The sequence below is a fragment of the Mesoplodon bidens genome (genome assembly GCF_964165515.1).
Source record: "Mesoplodon bidens genome assembly, chromosome: 17".
NCBI classification, from domain to species: Eukaryota; Metazoa; Chordata; class Mammalia; order Artiodactyla; family Ziphiidae; genus Mesoplodon; species Mesoplodon bidens.
In genome coordinates, this window is record NC_138174.1 from 8,746,781 (window position 1) to 8,769,952 (window position 23,172).

General features: G+C 41.8%; 1 protein-coding gene across 2 annotated transcripts in view; it reads left to right on the top strand.

The window, feature by feature from the left end:
* The window catches only part of FRY (FRY microtubule binding protein), a 322,162-nt gene that overhangs the window by 261,439 nt on the left and 37,551 nt on the right, over positions 1-23,172 (top strand). For both annotated transcript variants that reach the window (XM_081214715.1, XM_081214716.1), the window contains exons 37-48: positions 2,357-2,507; positions 3,064-3,167; positions 3,940-4,125; positions 6,304-6,502; positions 7,923-8,044; positions 10,884-11,071; positions 12,097-12,191; positions 14,198-14,805; positions 15,717-15,814; positions 16,150-16,320; positions 20,177-20,317; positions 22,353-22,532. In XM_081214715.1, the coding sequence (XP_081070841.1) occupies positions 2,357-2,507; positions 3,064-3,167; positions 3,940-4,125; positions 6,304-6,502; positions 7,923-8,044; positions 10,884-11,071; positions 12,097-12,191; positions 14,198-14,805; positions 15,717-15,814; positions 16,150-16,320; positions 20,177-20,317; positions 22,353-22,532 (2,243 nt within the window). The remainder of the gene's footprint in view (positions 1-2,356; positions 2,508-3,063; positions 3,168-3,939; positions 4,126-6,303; positions 6,503-7,922; positions 8,045-10,883; positions 11,072-12,096; positions 12,192-14,197; positions 14,806-15,716; positions 15,815-16,149; positions 16,321-20,176; positions 20,318-22,352; positions 22,533-23,172) is intronic.

The window sequence follows — 23,172 nt, forward strand, 5'->3', positions numbered from 1 at the left end:
TTATGTAAGCTTTTTTTTTTTCCCCCAGAACTACTTAACATATCTGGATTATTTTCCAAGGCCATATGCTAATGTATGTAACCCCACAGTAAGGATACAACTAGTTAAGTTGGATAGCAGCTGAGTCATAGCAGTTTAGGCCCAACTGTAGAAAGTCAGTTTTAGGTCAACTTAATCCCTCGCAGCACATTTTTGCTGACTGGATATGTATCTGAGAACATCAGAAACGAAAAATAGCATGTCCTTTCCTAACAGAAATCTCACAAGTTTGGTTTTTTTTTTTAAAATTCTTCAGTGTCCTCCCATTTTTGCTCCCCTTTCTAGTTTTGTAGAGTAACTAATTATTTAGAAGTGCATTTTGCCACTAACTCACCTTGGACAGTTATTCAAGAAGGTGATTTGCTGAAAGTGATGCATCCTGTAGGTAGTTTACCGAGTGGACTAAGTTGGGTGACTGTTATACCTGCTTAAAATTTTTTCTGGGCTAAAAATGTAGCCAAGCACATTTCATGGCACAGAGTGACAGGTTTCTAGTTGCTCATTTGCTTGTGTGTTAGAGTCAAGAGTCACTTTCTGAGATGACTCCTGATCTTAACCCCTGGAGACTCCCTTAGCTCACATCCCAGGAGAAGTGGGCTGTGCTTGGTTCTAGTCCCTGTCTGGGTTTGGAGCCTCAGTTTTCGCCCTAGGAAGGCATCCCCTCCATCAGCTCTGCTAACTGTTAAGGCCAGCATCCAACACTGGACCAGCAGCATCGAATCAGCTACCTCTCACTACCTTCAAAAGTGCAACCAAGAAAAACTGTATTTTGGAGAAACTGCCTAATGGTGTTATAAAAACATCCTTCCTCTTCATACACTAAAGCCTATCCCAGGATTAAGCCAGCTTGTCTGAAGCCATATGCATGGATCATATCAGGTGGCCCCAAGTACAGTGGTTTGTCTTGAATGCCACTGGCCTATGTTGAGAGCGTTATAAAAAATAACTCCATGAAATTTGTCGCTGTGCTTACGTTAAAAATATTTTGTTGAGGAAGTTCATTAATTCATTCAAAATATATATGTACGGATCTCCTACGACGTGCCAGATACGTATTACTCTATGTACTAGGAACAAAACAGAGAAAGTCCCGCTCTCGGGGAGCTTGTGTTCGAGGCAGAGGAGGGGGAAGCCGTCAGTGCTGGGGAATCTGTGCCGCAGGGGAACTAAAGCAGAGAGAGGGAGAGAAAGTGACTGGGGATGGGGTGGATTTTAAATGGAGTGGTCACAGAAATCCTCTGCGATAAAGTGATACTTGGGCAGAGACTTGCATGAAGTAAAGGAGTGAGCCACACAGCCATCTGGGGAAGAACACTGCAGCTATGGGGTGGACGGTAGGTGGACGGCACCTGGCATGGTCACAGAACAGCAAGAAAGCCAGGGTGACTGGCGTGCAGTGAGCAAAGGGGACAGCAGAAGGAGATAAGCCAAGAAACAGGAGAAAGATCTTATCAGGCCTTAAAGGCCCTGATGGGGATGCTGGATTTCATTTTGAGTTTAAGGGGAACTACTGGCCAGTGGTAAGCAGAGAAAGGGACTCTGAATGAACTTCTGTTTTAAAAGGATGACTCTGCCTGCTCTGCAGAGAATAGACTGTTGAGGGCCAAGGAGGGAAGCAGGGAGAGATGGTGGGAGCTTAGCCTAGGATAGTAGTGATGGAGGTGGTCGTATCCTAGGTTTGTTACGAGGTAGAGCTCGCTGAATATGTGGATGGTAGCAAGTTACTTAACCTTAGCGTCCCCTTTATAAAATAGGGATAATAGGTACCCATCATTGGGTTATTAATATGTGAGATGCATAGACCAGTGCCTGGCATAAAGTAAGCACTCTCTATGCTAGTTCAAATGTTGTTACTTTAATTACGACTCTCACCACCATCATGACCACCATGATTAGAAGTTGGATATCAGACGTAAGGGAGAAGTCAGGGAGGACTCCAAGGCTCCTGTCCTGAGTGAACTGGAAATAAGGAATCACATTTTACTGAGATGGAGGAGATGAGAGAAAGAGCGAGTTGTCGCAGTGATGGGAATTCATGTGATTTAATGTTTTTCTTTTTATGTATCTATATTTTCATATTTTTAATCACTCTATAATGAATAACCATAAATTAGGTATCCAAGAAACAAAGAAATGAAAGAAACTGAATCAAGTAATTCCAACCCATTTGATCATATAATTTCATACTCACCAAATGGAATGGTTAGAAAGTTATTTTTACAAGCATGAATTTGTAAGTTTCTAAAAAAGTCAAGTAGGAAACACAAAAACCTCCTCTCCCTGAAACTAAAGCACGCTTGTCTTTCTCACGCTGTAGATGACCCAATTTCTCCCTATACTGGCTGGCTGTTGACTATTACAGAGACCAAACAACCACAGCCCTTACCCATGCCTTGTACTGGAGGATGCTGGGCCCCCCTGGTGGACTACCTTCCAGAGACCGTCACTCCCCGGGGGCCACTCCATAGGTGAGTAGCATGTATAGGTAGAAGGAAATGATCACTTAACTTTGAATGGATTTTTCTTCCTATGAAAAGAGGGAAAGGTATTCCAGGTCCCATCAAATGAAATGACCTTCGAAATCAGAGGGAACATGCTAACCTGATCGGCAGCTATCAGCATATTGGCAGAGTCTGGTCAGCCATTAACCAGGGTGCAAAGCTGCCTTGTAGCCCTCTGAATTTTTCCTTGATGTCACCTTGGTATGGGTCTTCATTCTGTTATGCTTTGTAGATTGGGAGCAGCTTGAAGAGAGAGCCCTTGTCTTCTGTTTCTCTTCATTCCTCAGCTTTTATTGCCTAGTAACTAGTAGAATCCCCATTATGTGAATTAGCTCAACTGCAGTTTCTTCTCCTCATAGAGCTGTGTGCTGTGTCAGAAGTTAAACTCCATTTCCCTGGAATAAGGGCCTTACATAATTCTTCAACAAGGTTTACAAGTTGGATGTAATTGTGACCTAATGACCTATCAGTATATTTTCATCCTCTTCAGAAGTTGCATTAATTTCATCATTTCATTGATTAGGTGCAATATTGCTGTCATTTTTATGACTGAGATGGTGGTGGATCACAGTGTAAGAGAAGATTGGGCTCTTCATCTCCCATTGCTACTCCATGCTGTCTTCTTAGGTAAGACTGGAACCAAGAGGAATTCTAGCCAATAGGGTCAGAAACCTACAGACGTCACCCATAGAGCTTTCCTTTTACATGGACATCCTGCTTTTCCTCATTTCCAAAATATCTAGTCCCTTCCGTTTTTCACTTTCTGTGACATCTCTAAAATTCTAGTTGTTCAGTCATTGTTTAAAATTGTACTCTCACTACAATATAGAGTGGTACCCTGCCAGTGCTATTTCTATAAAGATATCCAAAACAAGCTGGGCCTCTTTGCGGGTCTTTGGTTCGACGAGATAAATTTTAAGCCATGAGACACAGTCGATGCACAGAGAGAAAGAATGTAGAGCACGGTGGGCCAAGCACTGAGATTTTAAAATACTCAAGTTGTGGAGCGAAAAAACGGGAAGAGGAACCAGCCAGGCAGGGAGACTCAAAAGTTCAGTTAGAGAGAGAGAGAGAGAGAGAAAATTAGAATCTTTCAGTAACAGGGAGATCCAGGGGAGAGAACGTCTCAGGAAAGAGGAATGCTAAGCATGTCAGATGCTGTGGAGAGGTCAAGAAAAGTCCGTCTATCAGTGCTTTATGAGAACATTTGATTTAAGGAATAAAACATTTTATTTTGCCTAAGACCAACTTCTTTACGTCGGTAACACAAACAATAATGAAGAAAGCTAAACATTCTTTTAACGTGTTCCTCCTGGGTATCTTGGAATCTTTACTATCCCTGGAATCTAAACGAGCTGAAGATTTGTTTATACTAAGAGATTCCACCGTTTTCTTCCAGGTTTGGACCATTACCGGCCTGAAGTCTTTGAACACAGCAAAAAATTGCTTCTTCACCTCTTGATCGCCCTCTCTTGCAACAGCAATTTCCATGCAATCGCTTCCGTGCTCCTGCAGACTCGAGAGATGGGTGAAGCCAAGACTCTAACAGTGCAGCCAGCTTATCAACCTGAGTATCTCTACACAGGTAACAAAAGAAGGAGTGGCAGGGAACCTGAGACAGAGAGAGTCACAAGTATGAGGATAACTCGAGGTGTCACTGGAGCCCGAATTAACTTCTCGGGTGCTATTACCCACCCCCCAGCTTTCTAAGTGGTAAATGACAGGACTGTAAATATGCACCATTTCACTTGATGTGAACTTACCTCTCAAAATCTTCCTTCATTAGTAAATATTTTCAAATATACTTTAAAAATTATTATGATGATTGCTGTTTTCATTAAATATGTTCCTATTGGTCCACTGAAAATTAAAATGTCCATTGACCCAAGAGCATGAGTGTAGAACATCCGTGGAGGAATATGCAGAAAACAGTGACCGTCTCCATCACCTCAAGAGCAGGCGTCACCAAGGTGCCCGATGTTTCACTGTGTACCTTCTAGTTCCCTTGAAGGAATCTATTAAATGACTGACTTTTTTCCTGAAGGCACCATTAGTGGAAGTCTATTAAAAATCATTGCTGTTTTGAAACCAAAAATTTCTTCTTAGAAATGAGGACAGAAAGCATTAGCTGAGTCAAAGAAATGACCCTGTTGTGTCCAAGCTACTCATGAAAACTTCCCCAAAAGGGTTGACCAGCGGTTCTCATTGAGAACCAGGACATTTAAAATATCTTAAAATGGTGATGAACTGACAGAGATCTGGGGCTACTTTTCTTTACCCCGTTATTTTGTACATCACATTGGCACTGGATATGGGCTGGCATTTCGTAAGTCACCACGTACTTCTCTCATTACCTTGAAAAGGAAGGACCTTTTATGCACTCTTGTCCTGGGCCCTGTCTTGTCTTCTGACAGACGTTGAATATTTCTCTGGAAAACAAATCTGAAGTCATTAACTCTGAAATGTAAGGACTACTGACCTCAGTTTAAGCTCTTTATTTTGAACCAAGCTACACCTAATTGAAAGTAACCCATCAATAGCCTCTCAGAGACACAAAACTCTCTTTACTATAGATGATGCTTAATTAAAAGATTCTGAAGACTCTGGCTGTTCTAGCTCCCCAAGGTAGGGATGTATTCCGTTAAGCACATGGCCTTAGAATGAGAAAATTGTAATCTCTGTTAAGCTGTATATCTCTGAATGCATCAGTTTTGTATTCACTATACCACTGATGTGGCACAAAATGGTTTAGAGTGGGGATTTACAAAACCGAACCAAACACAATATACCGTAGGCAAGACCTGGTAAAATGATTGAATCTCTATATAGTACACATGGACTAGGTGTACAAAAACTTTGAGAAGTATCTTCTTTTTATAAACATTTGTTAAATGTTTACTGAACACCCAGTTTCAACTATAGTTGCTTTCAAATCCATGCTAAAAACCTATGTGATAAAAATTATTGTCTTCATCTTATTGTAATAGGAAACTGAGGTACAGGGAAGTTACGTGACTCCCTGAGATTACACATTAAATGGCAGAGATAATACTCAGACCCAGGGCTTCTTACTCCTAATTTAATGTATCTGTCAGACACACCAGAACTATGTACTTTTTATAATTATTAAGTAGGAGAAAAGGAATGGTTGTGTGTATACATTTTCAAACCCACAACCTACCCAGAGATGTAGAATGCTAACTGTAGTATTTACTTATACCATATTTATTTTGCCTACCTTGAGACATATTTTATTAAGATATATTAATATACACACAGTATTCACAATTCTGGGTACCTTTACTCAAAACATTATGTATAATCTACTTATCGCTGGTTAGTGTTGATATCCTCAAAAATGGTATCATTTCACATATTTAAGTGGTCTATTACCCAAGAATGATTTACTAACAGCACAGTTAGGTGCACATGCGTAGAAGAACTATTCATCAGCCTGTGCACGTGTGTGAGAATGCACACGCAGACACACACACACGCTTCTTTTGTAGAAAGCGTCAATTAAAACACCAGAGTAGAAAATAGCAGATCACCCTCTATTACCAAATGCTCTCTCGTTTACACAGCAATGCAACGAATCCATAAGCAGGGAAAGAGTGTCCATCTTATTTAACCATAGCCATAGCCAAAATGAAGCGTTTCCCCCCGCCAAAAAATTAAATAACTACACACTTCTTTATGCGCACCTCCTGACCTCATTAAGTGCCCGGCCTGCAAATTCCACCTTGACCTTGTCTTCCACCAGGTGGCTTTGACTTCCTGAGAGAGGACCAGTCCTCCCCGGTGCCAGACTCGGGGCTGAGCTCCAGCTCCACCTCCTCCAGCATCAGTCTGGGAGACAGCAGTGGGAACCTCCCGCAGATGACCCAAGAGGCTGAAGATGTGGACGCAGCTGCTGAAACAGACGAGAAGGCAAACAAGCTCATTGAGTTTCTGACCACCAGGTAATGAGGGGTCAGGAGATGGGCTGCTGTTTTCAGGTCAGTCTGTTGGAAAAGGGACATCACTTTAAAACCACAGATGGAAAAGCAAGCCTGGAGTTCTAGCAAAGTCTTCTCTCTTCTAAATTGTGTCTGCTGGAGTCTGTGTACAAGGCAGACACTGGTAGGCATTGTCACAGTTGAGGGACAAGGAGATTTTGTGCCTAAAGACCCTGCAGCAGATGGAGGCGGGAGAAGTAGCTCCCAGAGGTGAGCGTGACTTTCACCATCTATTGGAGCTGCCAGGATCTGGGAGTTGAGACTTGGCAAAGAACATCATCACTCTGGAAACCAAAGATATTAGCCACGGTCAACCCAGTGGCAGCTGCAGAGAGGACAGCTGTCTGCTCCTGTAGTCCAAAGAGTCATTTCTAAATGGAATTCAGAAACCAGAAACAGTAAGGATGCATGATAGGAAAGGGATCAAACTAAGAATAAATAAGAGTCGAGAAAAACTGCCAGCAGTCCTGTTTTTTTCAGGTCTTCTGGCTCTTCTAAGGAACAATTTAACTTGGAAGGCTTCCAAATCTCTAGTCCCCTGAGGTCCGGTATTTGTATAAACGCATGCTTACCTGTGACCTGGGGCATGCTGACCTTCCTCAGTGAGTTAAGTCCTGGAAGTCTAGTCTATATAAATATTTGTTATCTAGTATCTCACGTGATTTTTCTTTATTCAACTAAGGCATCAAGTAATGCAAAAAATGAAGAGAGCATTTTCGTTTTCAATTAGTGGTTTAGAGTATTGTGTGCACTCAACTCAATATAGAATTTAATGTACAGGAAGCTCAGGGAGGGGCTGGTGGTGCCTCCATACTGGGTACCTCAGAGACCTGACGCGTCTGTGGAGAAGAAAGGTATTGTCACCACTCACTGCTGTCAGTGTTGGGAAGGGTGTTCTCTAAAATTCTCACCCCTGGATCCATCCCATTCTTACTGTAGAAAACCAAATAGACAACACAGTTTGTATCTTCAGATTGGTGCTACAGTATTTGGCAACCTAATGATGTGATCCTGATAAAAGCATTATCTCTGCAAATTCTAAGACATAGAAATTGAGTCTGTGTCTAAATCTATATTTTATTTAACATTATATCATTTTGTTTAACAAACACATAGCACCTACTATGTGCTAAATAAACACTATCCTGGTGAATTGAGAGGTTTTAATTTTGTGGGTGAAACATAAGAAAAAGTGTGTCTCCATCAATTAGCTAGATGTGTTTTGAGTATGCTCTTAAGCTTTAGAAGACTGAAATTTACCACCAAATTAATATGTAAAAATTTTTTAAATGTATGTTGTACCTTGGGAGTTAGAACTGTGTATATGGTTTTAAAAATGCAAAATGACAGTTACATTTTTGACATTTTGTGTGTTTTGTTGAAGGGCATTTGGTCCACTTTGGTGCCATGAGGACATCACACCCAAAAATCAGAATTCAAAGAGTGCTGAACAACTCACTAATTTTCTACGTCATGTTGTATCCGTGTTTAGAGATTCCAAATCAGGTACTTCATCCTGTTTCTCCAAATCCCACTTTCAGCATTTTTCTATAATGGAGCTCATTCTCCCCATATAACCACACACTGTGTGTGTATGTGTGTGTGGCGGGGTGTGTGTGTGTGTGTGTGTGTAAAATCCTGCATTCGGAAGCAATAGCAAAGGAATATTCATAGAGGATACTGAAGCTTTTTCAGATGTGCCTGAGTGATGGTTAATGTCACATATACTGATACCTGCATTATGCTCTATCAAATAATTTCCCCAGTGTCCCTGTTCTCCTTGCTTCGTTTACCTTACTAGAATTAAACTGTGCCTATCTTGATTTTATTTAAAGAAGGCCATGAGAAAGAAGTCGTAGTCACTGACTGTCAGACTCAACTGTGAAAACTGTCAGCCTTGCAAACTGTTTTTTTTTTTAAAAAAAGAATTTTGTGATAAAATGTTTTCGGCTTTACAAGTATTCACTGGCAAGTCCTGTGCCAGTGACCACTCAATATTCTGAACACAGTCTGATTCTAATTTAGACAGTAGTACCGTCACAACATTTAAGCTCTTAGCTGCATTCCATTCAGATTCAGCTTGGCCTGGGCTGATATGTGTGTGAAATTTAAATTTGGTTCCTCAGCACGATACAACAGCTATCCCTGCCTTTTTTCACACAGCAGGCTGGCCACAGTAAATAGGGCTCACCACCTCTCCTGGCTGCTCTGATAATGAGCACATTTCACAGTTTGAAACATTCCAGATTAGCCACATCTCTTTCCATTATCAGAGGATACTTACTGAAAAACAAAAAATACTGTTAAACTGAAATGGGAAAGTTGTTCTAGGAATAGGATTGCCATTTCTTGTTTTGAGTTTCCCCTTTGGAATTTCTTTGAAATATTAAGACTGCTTTTATTGGTATTTCCCCCACTTAAAAGTCACTTAATAGCCTAAAGGAAGAAATTTATGCTGCATGTGAACTCTTCATTTGTGTAACACTCTTGATTGTATGAAGATACTAAAAATGAGAAAATGTATGAATACCTTATATAGCATATTCTCAGAGGGTATTTCAGGCTGCTTAGAATATTGTATGTCTTTTCACATCTTGCACAAGATACTTTTACCCACCTCAGTTTCCTTGTACATCGCTACTTTCTGCCTGTTTCCAATCCAGCACAATAAAATGTGTTCCTGGAAACACTTGTATTAGTCAGGGCAGCATAGCTGCTAAAACAAATAACCCCCAAAGCTCAGAGACCTAACACAAGAGGCTATTTCTGGATCACATAACAGTTCAATGTGGACATTTGGGAGACAGCCTTCCACCTGGTGCTTCAGGGACCCTCTGCCCTGTGGCCCTGTCATGCCCTAGGCTCGGAGGTCTCAGCCCTCTGTGTCCATGGGGCAGGTGAAGGAAGAGGGTATGTTTACATGCTAGCTTTGCATGTGACGTCCAGTGCTTCTTCCTGCATTCCACTGGCCAGAGCTCAGGCACGAGGTCACGTCTGATTTCAAGGAAGGCTGGGAAATGTACGTTCAGTGTGTAACAGGGAGTAAAGGAAACCTTTTTCTTTTCTCTGCCACCCATTAAATAGCTTTTCCCAAAGGACATCGTCTTAGTGGTGGTGGGACGGGGGAGGATTCTGCAATCCTACTAGTACGGTTCCAGCAGTATGGTTTAAATAAGCTTTTGTTCATTGCCAGGGGACCTAACCCCCATATATTAAATGGCTTAAGTAGAAAAATATGTTTTGAAAAGCAAAATAAAGACGTAAAAAACTATTTTGAAACATCCGTTCATAGGTTGTGAACTGCCTATATGGGTTTCATCCTGTATTTACTACCCTGAATGTGTCGAAGTCCATTTTCCAGGACCCTTTGTTGACTCTGCAGGAACATTTTCTTATATGGTCTACGTGTCCCTGGGGTGAGACAGCCAAGCAGCAGCTAACAACAATAACGCTGAATTATCCCTCCTGGTCCTCATTCGTGAGACAATCGAACGTGCCACAGAGCCTCTAGACCACGGAGACAGCTCAAGTCGATGTTTTCATCATGTCCTGTGACTCTCGTAGCCTGATTTTCTCCCTGTAAAGAGGCACAGCAAGTGTAGGGTTTAGTGGCCCAGAATTCAGTCATGGACTTTCCCTTTTGCTTTCATTTCTGTCTGATCACCTGGTTTTCTGAGGACTGAGATCACCTTCATGCTGGTGGAAGAACAAATATTCAGGTGAAAGTTTAAATGATGCCTGCCTTCTCTGCAGTGCCTACACCTCCATATCTGCATGTTTATGGACTATTCTGAAGAGCAAAGACTTTGGCCCAGGCCTTGGCTGTGCTTCGCTTTCCTCTGCATACACAAGTCCTCCAAAAACTTGTTTCTAACAAATTCTCTTATGAAAACAGGAGTGAAAGTATTCTATGTAAAGAGTACAGAAGAACAATGTCAAACAATAGCAGCGTAATAAATAATAATACACTTGTGAGCACATATTATGTATCAGAGACAGTACTAAGCCCTTTTTAACTTGTTTGATTTTCACAACCCCTCTAAGGTAAATGCTACTATTCACAAGGAAAAGACACGGAAGCAGGCTCACAGAGAATTAGCTTCTTTCCCAGAGTCCAAAATCCCCCATTCAAAGCTAGGACCACCTTGCTCCAGAGCTTCTGACTGTACTCCACTATGCCCCCTTAAGACTGATTCAGACTTGGGTTTTATTTTTAAACGGTTAATTTTTAAATAAGTACCACCAGGAGGTAGCGCTTTGCAGCTAGCCTGCTGTAAACGTGAGGATAACTGGTGTCCGAGGTTTGCAGAGGAGCGGCTGACCTGCTCCCACCCCTGTGCCCTAGGTTTCCACCTGGAGCAGCACCTGAGTGAAGTTGCTCTGCAGACAGCCCTCGCCAGCTCTTCCAGACACTATGCCGGCCGCTCCTTCCAGATATTCCGGGCCCTCAAACAGCCACTGTCAGCACACGCCTTGTCGGACCTTCTCTCGAGGCTGGTGGAGGTGATTGGCGAGCATGGAGATGAGATTCAGGTACGGAAGCAAAGTCCAGGAGCTCACCCTTCTCTCGGCTCAAAGATGGGGCGTTAATAGCTTTCTTTGAGCTTTCTTCCTCTCGCCAAGTATCCCAACCATTTGGATGTGTAAAATTTATTTTTAAATTCTAGAGGTTGACTTTTATTTTTACAAAAATCACTCCAGGGGGCATTGTTCTAGAAATTCAGTGGACGCTTTTATTGAGCCAACAACTGAAATCCTGTGGTGACTCTTTGTGTTGTTTGGTCTTTATTGATTTTACTTGGTGGGGGCTGAGGGAGTTGTCTCATTTTGTCTTTTCTACTAACAACCTAAGATGCGGTTGTGCAACCTGCCCACCCATAGAAGGGATCGCTATTGTATCTGTGCAAAGCACCACACCTGTCTGTGTGCTTAGCCTTCCATAAACTGGGAAAAGCAAAAGAAATAGTGGGGAGAATAGATGCCACAGGAAGACCCTGTGGACTGGGGACCCCAGAGACCAGGGAGCTGGAAAGCCAGGGGCATTACAAGCTCTGTAGCTTGGACCAAGCCCTTCTTTTCCACCAGAAATGTTCTGCATCTCAGAGGACCTGCACGCCTGTAGACTTCAGCTTCTTTTCCTCCTCCTGGCCATTGGCAGTATGCTATAAAATGCCCTTGGGACACAGCCCTTCTCATACTTCATCTCTTAATCTCTGGCTTTCAGATGTTGCCACTCTGTATTTCAGATGCCCACCATCCCCCTCAACAAGGGGCCATGCTTGTCCCTTGCCCCTCCCTGTTGGATTTCAAATGAGATTGATCTGTGGAAGACCTCACAGCTAGGGAAATACATCTTCATGATTATCTAACTCCTAAGCCATCTGAATTTCCTAAGTGGCCCTTAAAATTTGTTTGTAGCCTTTGTACATTAAAGTAACCATGACTGTCTAACTTTCAATATTACCATTATTTGAATAGTTTGCTTTGATTAAATGTATCTTCAGGAAGTTAACAATAGTTATAAGCAGTACAGAACGTTGTCTTTGCCTGTTCGGCAGGGTTATGTAATGGAAGCACTCCTTACCTTGGAAGCTGCCGTGGGTAACTTGTCTGACTGCCTGAAGAACAGTGATCTCTTAACTGTGTTATCTCGGTGAGAATCAGTTTAACTTCGTTTTGAAAATCAAATATGCGGTACTGAATATTTGGGAAATGCCTGGACTTTGGGCAATGTCTAAAGAACAAATCCAGTTTTGGAAGTCTGTGTGTGATCCAAGAAAGTACGTATGACATTTCCTTAAGTTAAAAAAAAAGAAGTTACAACACACACACACACACACACACACAGAGTAGATAAGTATTTTAAAACATCAGCAAGATAGACAATAAGTGGGGCTTCCCTGGTGGCGCAGTGGTTGAGAGTCCACCTGCCAATGCAGGGGACACGGGTTCGTGCCCCGGTTCAGGAAGATCCCACATGCCGCGGAGCGGCTGGGCCCATGAGCTATGGCTGCTGAGCCTGTGCATGCTCCGCAATGGCAGAGGCCATAACAGTGAGAGGCCTGCGTACCGCAAAAAAAAAAAAAAAAAGATAGACAATAAATGTTATTTCTAAATAATACAAATATTAATGATTTTTCATTTCCTATTTCTTTGAGTATTTTTTCAAATTTTATGTAATTATCCTATTTATTACATTCTATAGAAACAAAGTATTTTATTTTTTAATTTTAAAAAATTTTTTTATTTTGGCCAGCTTCTCATCATGGTGGCTTCTCTGGTTGTGGAGCATGGGCTCTAAGTGCATGGGCTTCAGTAGTTGTGGCATGTGGGCTCAGTAGTTGTGGCACACAGGCTCAGTAGTTATGGCGCATGGGCTTAGTTGCTCTCGCGGCATGTGGGATCTTCCTGGACCAGGGCTCGAACCCATGTCCCCTACATTGGCAGGAGGATTCTTAACCACTGCACCACCGGGAAGTCCTATTATTTATTTTTGGCTGCATTGGGCCTTCACTGCTGCGTGCAGGCTTTCTCTAATTGTGGAGAGTGGGGGCTACTTTCCCTTGCAGTGCATGGGCTTCTCATTGCAGTGGCCTCTCCAGTTGCAGAGCATGGGCTCTAGGTGTGCGAACTTCAGTAGTTGTGGCACGTGGGCTCAGTCACTCCGCAGCATGTGGGATCTTCCCAGGCCCTGGATCAAACCCATGTCCCCTGCATTGGCAGGCAGATTCTTAACCACTGTGCCAGCAGGGAAGCCCCAAAGTATTATTTTTTAAATGAATATATACGAAACACAACTGATGGATCACTATAAAAACTGTTGGAATAAATGTTGATTTTACTTGAAGAAATTTCTACCTTAGGATCTTTCTTTTTTTTAATTTTTCAATTCCTTTTGCTCCTGGCAATGTTTAATAGCCCATTTCAAATCATTCACAATTTTGTATTCTGTTCGTGTAATTAAGCTCATCTTGCTTGAAATTCAGTCGGCAATGTTATATCACTTTGAGCTTTGTTTCATTTTTAAGTTGAACATTTTTATGCATACGTAATTTTAGTGCGATTACTAACATCATACATACTTATCTATAGAAACCTACAGATTAATCTAAATCAGTAAAAATTTAGCAAGAATGTTCATAAAGAGTTCTATCTTTTCAGCCTGAAATAGATTTAGAAATCCTTTTTCATAAACGTTTATAAGTGCAAAAATTTTCCTTTGACACAAACATTTACTTTTTTTTCCTAGCTATTTCTTTATCTGTTCTTTTTATCAGTCAGTTAATAGAATATTAGCATTTGTACCTATCAGGTACATTTTATTTTGTAATTACTCTTACCCGAATTCAAACAAAAAATAAATGAAAGATCAGTAAACTTTACAGGCAACTTCTTATTTCTTTAACTTTTTGATAAGTGGAAATCAGTATTTGGTTTTGTTGGTGAGGGTTGTTCTGATTAAGTTTTGTTTTTCATAGCTTTATGTTTAAGAATAAGGAAACATATTCTTTCCATTTAAGAATGTGGAAAAATGAATAGAAAGTAATATTTCCAAAGAATGATTTCCCTTCCTCATTGTTTGTTGATGGATCTTGAGAGGACTAGCCTTTCACTGAAATGTGTTGGCTTCCTATTGAACTTTTTAACTTCTATACCCAGCTCTTCATCACCAGACTTAAGCTCTAGTGCTAAACTAACAGCAAGCAGAAAGAGCACAGGACAACTCAATGTGAACCCTGGAACAGCCAGCGGCAGCACAGCAACTGCAGAGCGCAGCCGGCATCAAAGGAGCTTCTCTGTGCCCAAGAAGTTTGGTGTTGTCGACCGGTCCTCAGACCCACCTCGAAGTGCCACCCTGGACAGAATTCAGGCCTGTACCCAACAAGGCCTCTCCTCAAAAACCAGAAGCTCATCTTCCTTGAAGGACAGCCTCACGGACCCATCACACATAAACCATCCAACCAACCTGTTGGCCACCATCTTTTGGGTCACGGTGGCCTTGATGGAATCCGATTTTGAGTTTGAATACCTAATGGCCTTAAGGCTGTTGAACAGACTGCTGGCTCACATGCCACTCGATAAAGCTGAGAACCGAGAAAAGCTGGAGAAACTCCAGGCACAGCTCAAGTGGGCGGACTTCTCAGGGTTGCAGCAGCTACTCCTGAAGGGATTCACCTCCGTCACCACCACCGACCTTACCCTGCAGCTGTTCAGTTTGCTGACACCGGTGTCCAGAGTATCCATGGTGGACTCATCCCAAGCCATTGGTAAAGCCCACATCACTCACACTCTTACAGTTCTGGTCATGGTGGGACTCAAGTTTAATGTAGTAAGATAATGTGGGCTTAGTACTTCTAAGGATTCTGCTTAAAAATGGTTCTTTGGGAATACTTTGTTCTTTCTTTTAAAATTCTATATAAGTCTTAAAATTCTATATAAGTCTTAATTATGTATATTGTAAGAGATATTTTTAAGGCAATAGCATAAAAGGGGCAGGAGTAATACATAAGACAGTAATCATTTCTTTATGCTTTCCAGATCAAATTGCAGACAGTGTTGGTTTATTCCATTGCTGTTGTACAGACTTTTTTCCCTTTTTTCTTAACTCCTAAATCTTTTATTTTTCTAAGCCTTTCTTTTCCTCTTGAAAATTCCCTTGGTTCCCTATCGTTTTGAATTAAGCCAACAACAAACCAGATTTTTAATACCATGGCATGTGGCCCAGAATTCTTTCCAGGAAGCCAAAGCTTGATACAGTGGAACTAAGCTACTCATCATTTTAAAGAGTCTTTCTGATTACATGAGTAAGACTTAAATTGATTGGCCTGTGTCTTCTCAAGCAGGTTTTCCTTAAAATACATTTTTGATAAAAATTCAAACTAGTGCTTCAGTTCATTTTAATCTGCTTTTTAAAATCTGTGCCAATCATTCTTATTTGCAACAGTCCATAGCAAAACAGCCGCTGAACCTGCAAATTACAAATGTACTTCAGTGCCTCCTTTGAAACGGTGCCATTGCAGTCGTACATTTTTCCTGGATTTATGTTAGTTCAGATCAAAGCTGCTTCAAAAGGCTGCTTTTGCATCACCTCAGAATAAAATCTGTAATATGCCTTCCCGCTATTAATGGTTCAAATGCACCATATTCACTTGTCTCCATTGCATCTTCTCTAATCCAGGGTTTCCACTGAATGTCTTGTGTCTTCTGCCCCAGCTGATACAGCATTTTGAAAACCCCGGCCAGTTCTGTAAGGATATAGCCGAAAGGATTGCTCAGGTATGCCTTACAGTTTCACCCTCAGGGAGATCCAAGGCCTAATGGTGGACAGAGATTACCAGGCTCAGACAGGGTGATGAGTTTCACAAACCTGAAAATGATAACTGATATCACTAGTAATTCACATCTCTGGGTGGCTGATTTGCATTGTCATTTCATTATTGAGAAAACAAGTGGAAAAAAATTATGAAAATTAAATTACTAAGCGCCTCTGCAGCTACCCAAAAAATGTATCGATCAATTTTCCAGGCTGCTGGGGCTTATAGCAAAATTGCTGACATTTCTTCCTTTTCATCAGGCTATTTTATCCCTAATTGATTTTCTTCCTGTAAAAGGTTTGTCTGGAAGAGAAGAACCCCAAACTTTCCAATCTTGCACATGTCATGACTCTTTATAAAACACACAGCTACACGAGGGACTGTACCACATGGGTCAACGTGGTCTGTCGATACCTTCATGAAGCATATGCTGACATTACCTTGAATATGGTTACCTACCTGGCAGAGGTAAGCTCTTCAATTAAGGATAAAATCCGTTATAGTTTCTATGGGTAAAATATGTATGTAAAACTGATAACAATAGCCTTAACCTACTGATCACCTATTATCTACTGGCACAGATGCTGTATGGAATCATTTAAAATCCTCACAACAACCCAGTGATGTAGGATTCTTTATTTTAACAAAGATTCCGAGGCTCAGCCGGGTTAAGTAATCTGCCGCAAGTTTAAGGTGAAATGAGATATAGCTGCCTCCGAAGCTTAAACTCCTTTTTACTACACTAATACCTGCCAGACATGGCAGAGATGAGGAGATTTTATCTGCATTATTCTGGGTGTTCAAATCTTATTTAAGGAGGTATTGTGTGGCTTGTATGTTTAATGGTTGTTTGCTCTGAACTCATTAACAAAGCATATATTTTTGAAAAAAACTTTTTTTTTTCTTTTGCGGTGTGCGGGCCTCTCACTGTTGTGGTCTCTCCTGTTGCGGAGCACAGGCTCCGGACGCGCAGGCTCAGTGGCCATGGCTCACGGGCCCAGCCGCTCCGCAGCATGTGGGATCTTCCCGGACCGGGGCACGAACCCGTATCCCCTGCATCGGCAGGCGGACTCTCAACCACTGCACCGCCAGGGAAGCCCCAAAAAAACCTTTTATCTTCATCTTTTGTGTTTGTTTTTAAAACTGGGGTGGGATTTTTGTCCTCATACCAGTGTGTTCCTAGCACATTCATTGCAAACCCCTACTCTGACTTCTGTGTACGCTGATGCTAGAAATACATACCACTTTCGGCAAGTGATGAAATGTTATTCTTTAGCACCCCCAGACCCCAACTAGTTTACTATACAAGGTCATGAAATCTATGAGGCAAGTGATTGATAGTATTACCTTGTTTTAGCATTTTCAGCGTTTGCTTTTCCTCTCTGGATCTGCGTTCATGCCTCTTGCTGGGGCCTTTTCAGAAGTGATGAAGACAGTCCATTCTAATTTTTCTTGTATTATATCACCAATTCAGAATGCAGATAGGTTAAGAATCAGTCATTTTTGGAAAGGCTCCATAAGACTGAAAGCCTCTACCTAGAAAAAGTAGGTAGCTGCTTCATCCACCAGCATATATAGTTGACCCTGCAGGATTTTGGTTTGCAACACAGATCAGCAATATTGGGCTGTATTCGCACTGTCAACAGCCGAGGATTATTTTGCTCTTTTCACACACCCCATCCCTGGCATTTAAAGAACCTCTCTTAAGTGCCACCTACTGCTTTTGATAATCACCTTGGTCACATCTGTCCCTGCAAGAGTTACTAATCCAGCACACACATACCTTAGCACACAAGAAGTACCGGGACAAACAATGCAAACACCCTGCTTACCAAGGCAGCCAATGCCTGTTTTAAAACAAGGTGATCTGGGAGAGAGCAAGGAGGCAAAATTTGTTTGGTTCACTAGACATAAAAGTTTCAAAAATACAAATGGGCTGTGGTCTGTACATACGATGGAATATTATTCAGGCTTCAAAAGGAATGAAGTGCTGACACAGGCTACAACATAGAGGAACCTTGAAAATATTATGCTAAGTGAAATCAGCCAGACACAAGAGGACACATACATGATTCCACTTATATGAGGAACATAGAAGCGGCAAATTTATAGCCACTGTTTTACAGTTATAGAGTTTCAGTTTGGGATGATAAACAAGTCCTGGAAATAAATAGTGGTCATGGTTGCGCAACAATGTGGGTGTACTTAATGCCGCTAAATTGTACACCTAGAAATAGTTAAAATGGTAAATTTTATATTATATGTATTTTACCAAAATAAAAAAATAAATTAAACTGGATATCCTAATTTGTTCTATGCTGCCCTTATCAACAATTGTCACCAAAAATTTTAATATAAACTTACCTACTCACTACATATGATATAAATTAACTGCTATTTCAGTTAGTCCCATGTTCTTTCTGGTGTTGGCCAGGTACCTACATATAATTTTAGGCAGCTGTGGTCACTGTTTCCACTGAACCTGCTGTGCTCACTTCACACTAACTTTGTATGTGTGTATGTGTTGACATAGCTCACATCTTGTCACTTTCAATAACTGTGGAATTATATCGTTAACCATCTACCTTTTGTTGCTTGTATTCATCATTTTTTTAAATAGTCCTTTGATGCAGACTTTTTATCAGATTATATTTAGCTCATTTTTCCTGGTGGCATTTCCCAAAAAATCTATCCAGGTAAAGCTCATGGAGACATTTGGGAAAATGTGTGCATTTGCGAAATTGGTCTTCACAGAGATTTTCCCAATTTACAATACTACAAACAATGTATAAATGTTCAGGTTATCCCATATCCCCACTAAATTCTATCATTCCATTTATACATGTTTTCAGTTGAATATTTTTATTGGTACTTTAAAATTAATCTCTTTATGTATTTCCTTTCTAGTGAAGATATTCCTTTTTTCATACAATAGATTTGTGGAATTGTATATTTCCTCATCTGTTAACTGTTCAGTTATTTCTTTGGGCCACTTTTTAAAAAAATCTATTTATTGTATTTTTGGCTGCGTTGGGTCTTCGTTGCTGCATGTGGGCTTCCTCCAGTTGTGGCGAGCGGGGGCTACTCTTCGTTGCGGTGCGCGGGTTTCTCATTGCGGTGGCTTCTCTCGTTGCAGAGCACGGGCTCTAGGCGGGCGGGCTTCAGGAGTTGTGGCTCGCGGGCTCTAGAGCGCAGGCTCAGTAGTCGTGGCGCACGGGCTTAGTTGCTCCGTGGCATGTGGGATCTTCCCGGACCAGGGCTCGAACCCATGTCCCCTGCATTGGCCGGCGGACTCTTAACCACTGCGCCGCCAGGGAAGCCCTGGGCCACCTTTGATGTGGAATTTCAGCGTTTATTTGAATCATTTCTGTCAATTTTTAACTTTGAACAGTGACCGTGTTCATGACGTCCGTCACATCGGTTTTCTCACTATTTTGCTTTCCTTTTTGAAAATGTCATTGATTTTTACCCCTGATTACAAAAGCAGTATGTGTTCAAAAATAATTATATTATCTAGGGAGAAACACTACCAACATTTTGTTGGGTTTACTTCCAGCGTTATTTCTGTGTAACACACACCCACTCACATCAACGTTGGCATCATCTATTATATAGAAGTTATATATCCTTCCTCTTTCACTTAATATTATCTGACATCCTTTACTATCTTTAAAAATGTCATTCTATTGACTGCATGGTATTTCATCATACAATTTACCATAATTTATGTATCCATTTCCCTAGTGTTTGACATTTAAATTGCTTACAGAGCTTTCTTGTTTTGTGTGGGGTTTTTTGTTTTGTTTTTTTTACCATTATAAATAATGCCTTGGTGAAATCTCTTATTTAAATCTTAGTATTTATCTCTAGGTTTGGAAAAGTTCCTAAAAGTATAATTAGTATTTCAAAAGATATGAACCCTTTTAGTACTGTTGATCTCAATTGCCAAATTATCCAATTTACATTTCCACTGATGTGTAAGAACACTCTTCTTATGTCCTCACCAGTACTATCATCAATTTCTAATCTTTGCCAATTCGATAACTGATAAATGTATCTTTCATTTTCATTTATATTTTTCAGTCATTAGTGGTGTTTGATGCTTTCCTTTTGAGGTTTATTTTGTTGCATTCCATTGTGTAATATTATATTTATATACTCAGACCTGCCTGCGTTGCCTTTGATAATACCTCCATTTCTTCAGTAGTTAGGATTTTCTTTTCCCTCCTAAGGAAATGTGCAATCATAAAGGTACTAGGAAACCCTGGTGCTTCTGTGTGAAAATCTGGTGTCAAACTGACTCACGCTGTGCTTTTCCCCACAGCTGCTGGAGAAGGGCCTCCCCAGCATGCAGCAGCCCCTCCTGCAAGTGATCTACAGTCTGCTCAGCTACATGGACCTTTCTGTCGTTCCGGTAAAGCAGTTCAATGTGGAAGTTCTGAAAACCATTGAAAAATACGTGCAAGTGAGTATTTGATCCAGGATGTTTCCAGAAAGTCATTCCAGAAAGACTGAGGCTTTGCATGGAGCTTTCTTTGTACTTGGCCACAGAGCTATATGGGTGCCAGGCTGCAAGTTCATTCATTGATATCCATAACGTGCTGAGAGCGGCTGAGACGGTGGCCGACCACACCCTGAGTGGTATCCTGAGGAAAAAGGCAGGACCAGGCCGCAGTGCGTTCCTGAGCCTTCGGAGGACACCTCTCTGCCTCTTGGGCTTCTAGGCTGGGTATTGAAAGCACACTCCTGGCTGGGAGGGCAGGGGCAGGGTCTCATTTGAGGGGTCCTATTTCAATGGAGAAGGAAGAAGCAACTTGCTTGTGCCTGGTTCTAGGCCAGGCGTTTCAAATGCAAACAGTTAATTCAGAGGTTCAAATTGTCCCTTTAGAGTTGAAGGGATTAAGGTTAAGAAAGTGGCATAAATGTGCTTGAAAATACTCCAGCAAACAAACGTAGTGTACTTGGTAAGTTTTAGAGTTCAAGGGCAAATGCTAGGTTTTTCTCTGGTTAAACTCATTGACTAAGCCGTACAATTTTAAACTTTTTTTTTCCCATCCTCACTTCACCAGTCACATTACTTGCAGAAAATTACTTAATGCTAAAAATGATTTTCAAGCTTTTTTTTTTTTCGAGTGGTGTTGCTCCAGTAATAGTTGTACCATGTGGTAGACATTCATTACCACTTTCTCACTTTACACTCATGAGGGACAGAGGGTCAGTTCACATGTTTCTACTAATCATGTGCCCCTAGTTAAAAAAAAAAAGTGATTGTTTTATTAGGCTACCTATTCTTAGGCCTGTGGGCCATCCCTGGTGCTCAAGATCTTATCTTGAATGGTGGCTAATTTCATATTCAAACCATGACCTCCCATGTGTAGAATTTAACAGTGAAGGAAATGTGTTTTATTTCATGCACTTTATTCCAAGGCCTAGGCAAATAATAACTTTTATCATGCTAGTTCATCTGTGTTCAATATTTTTGTGGGAGGAGTACCTCAGTCAGCTTGGGGTTGTCAGGGATACAAAAAGGGTGAAACAAATGAGACTTACAGGAAGAGTAGGAGTTTGGTAAGGCAATAAGGAGAGGAAGGGCATTCCAGGATGAGGGAGTAGCATGAGGAAAGGCACAGAGGCTAAGAGACCTTGGCTGGTTTGGGCAACTCCAGGAGTTGCCTGGGGGAGATTACCCTGCAGGCCTTGCTCAAGGAGTGTGGACTCCACCTTGTCCACCAGAGGGAGCCCTTGAAGGAGTTTAAGCAGGGAAGTGGCTTGAGCTGAAGATTCTAGAAAGATCACTGTAGCTGCAGTGGGTTTGATGACGGACCCAAGGAGAGGCTGCAACTGGGGAAACCAGTTAAGAGGCCATTGAAATAGTTCAGGCAGAGGCCAGAGAGGATTCAGCTGAGCCAGTGCCAACAGCAATGGAGGGGCGGGGGGGATCAAGTTCTCAGGAGGGAGAGAAAGAGGGGAGGTGAGAATGGCTCCCAGATTCCTGGGTTAGGTCATGAGGAAGATGTGGAGAAGAAGAGACGAGGGCTGAGGGCAGAGATCAGATGCCCAGGAGCAGGTGAGGCAGGAAGAGCCAGCGGAGGAGGAGGAGGACCAAGGACGCTTGGAAACTGGAGGTGGGGAGAATCTTGAGAAAGAGTGAGTAGACGGTAGCATAAAGTGCAACGAGGGTTGCTGCAGGGGGGGGGGCAGTTGTTTGTTTTCTGTTTTGTTTTTCAAACTGAAGAAATACCTCATTAGCAAAAATGGTACCTTGTCATTTTAAACTTCTACTTATTTGAATGCGGACAACACGGGTCTTGTTTTATTCTCGTTTCCTAAATGTAGCTCATCTTATGCATAAATTATCTTTTTATGTCAGTTGCCTTTTAGTTATCACAGAATTTCCTGCACTGTTTGAAATCAATGAGTCCTGACCAGAAGTTTCGGTAGCTAGCGGCATAGTGTGTTTTGGGTTTTTTAAAAATGATTGACTGTTTTATTTCCTTCAGAGCGTCCACTGGAGAGAAGCCTTGAATATCTTGAAGCTAGTAGTTTCTCGATCTGCCAGCCTAGTTTTACCTTCCTACCAACACAGTGACCTTTCAAAGATAGAAATACATCGAGTATGGACCAGTGCGTCTAAGGAATTACCCGGGAAAACCCTGGACTTTCACTTTGATATTTCAGAGGTATGTTAACTCTTTCTGTAAACTTTAGCATGAATACATAGTGGCAAAGGTCAGAACTAGTTGCCTGGAGGAGGGGAGACTTATTTTACAGTTATGTCAAGCGAAAGCTCCTAAGGCCTAAATTAGGTTCAATGCATTGTCCTATTCACTGGGGTTCTGCTCTGGCAGCTTTTAAAAATAGAACCTAGGGCTTCCCTGGTGGCGCAGTGGTTGGGGGTCCGCCTGCCGATGCAGGGGGCGCGGGTTCGTGCCCCGGTCCGGGAGGATCCCGCGTGCCGCGGAGCGGCTGGGCCCGTGAGCCATGGCCGCTGAGCCTGCGCGTCCGGAGCCTGTGCTCCGCAACGGGAGAGGCCACAGCAGTGAGAGGCCCGCGTACCGGAAAAAAAAAAAAAAAAAGAAGCAGCTAGCCTCAGTTATATAAAAATGATTCCCCCCAAAAGATAACTGTGACATGGAACGATCTTAAGCCTTGTACACCATGACCTTCACTCATTCTTCATCTGACAGCTGTCACGTCCTATCTTGAATCCACAACCTTGTTTCCTGAACTGCAGCCAAACCCGCGGATGCCTGAGATTTACAGGAATACGGAATCTGCCTTTATGGTCACTTCCCCAAACCACACTGCTTTTTAAACCAG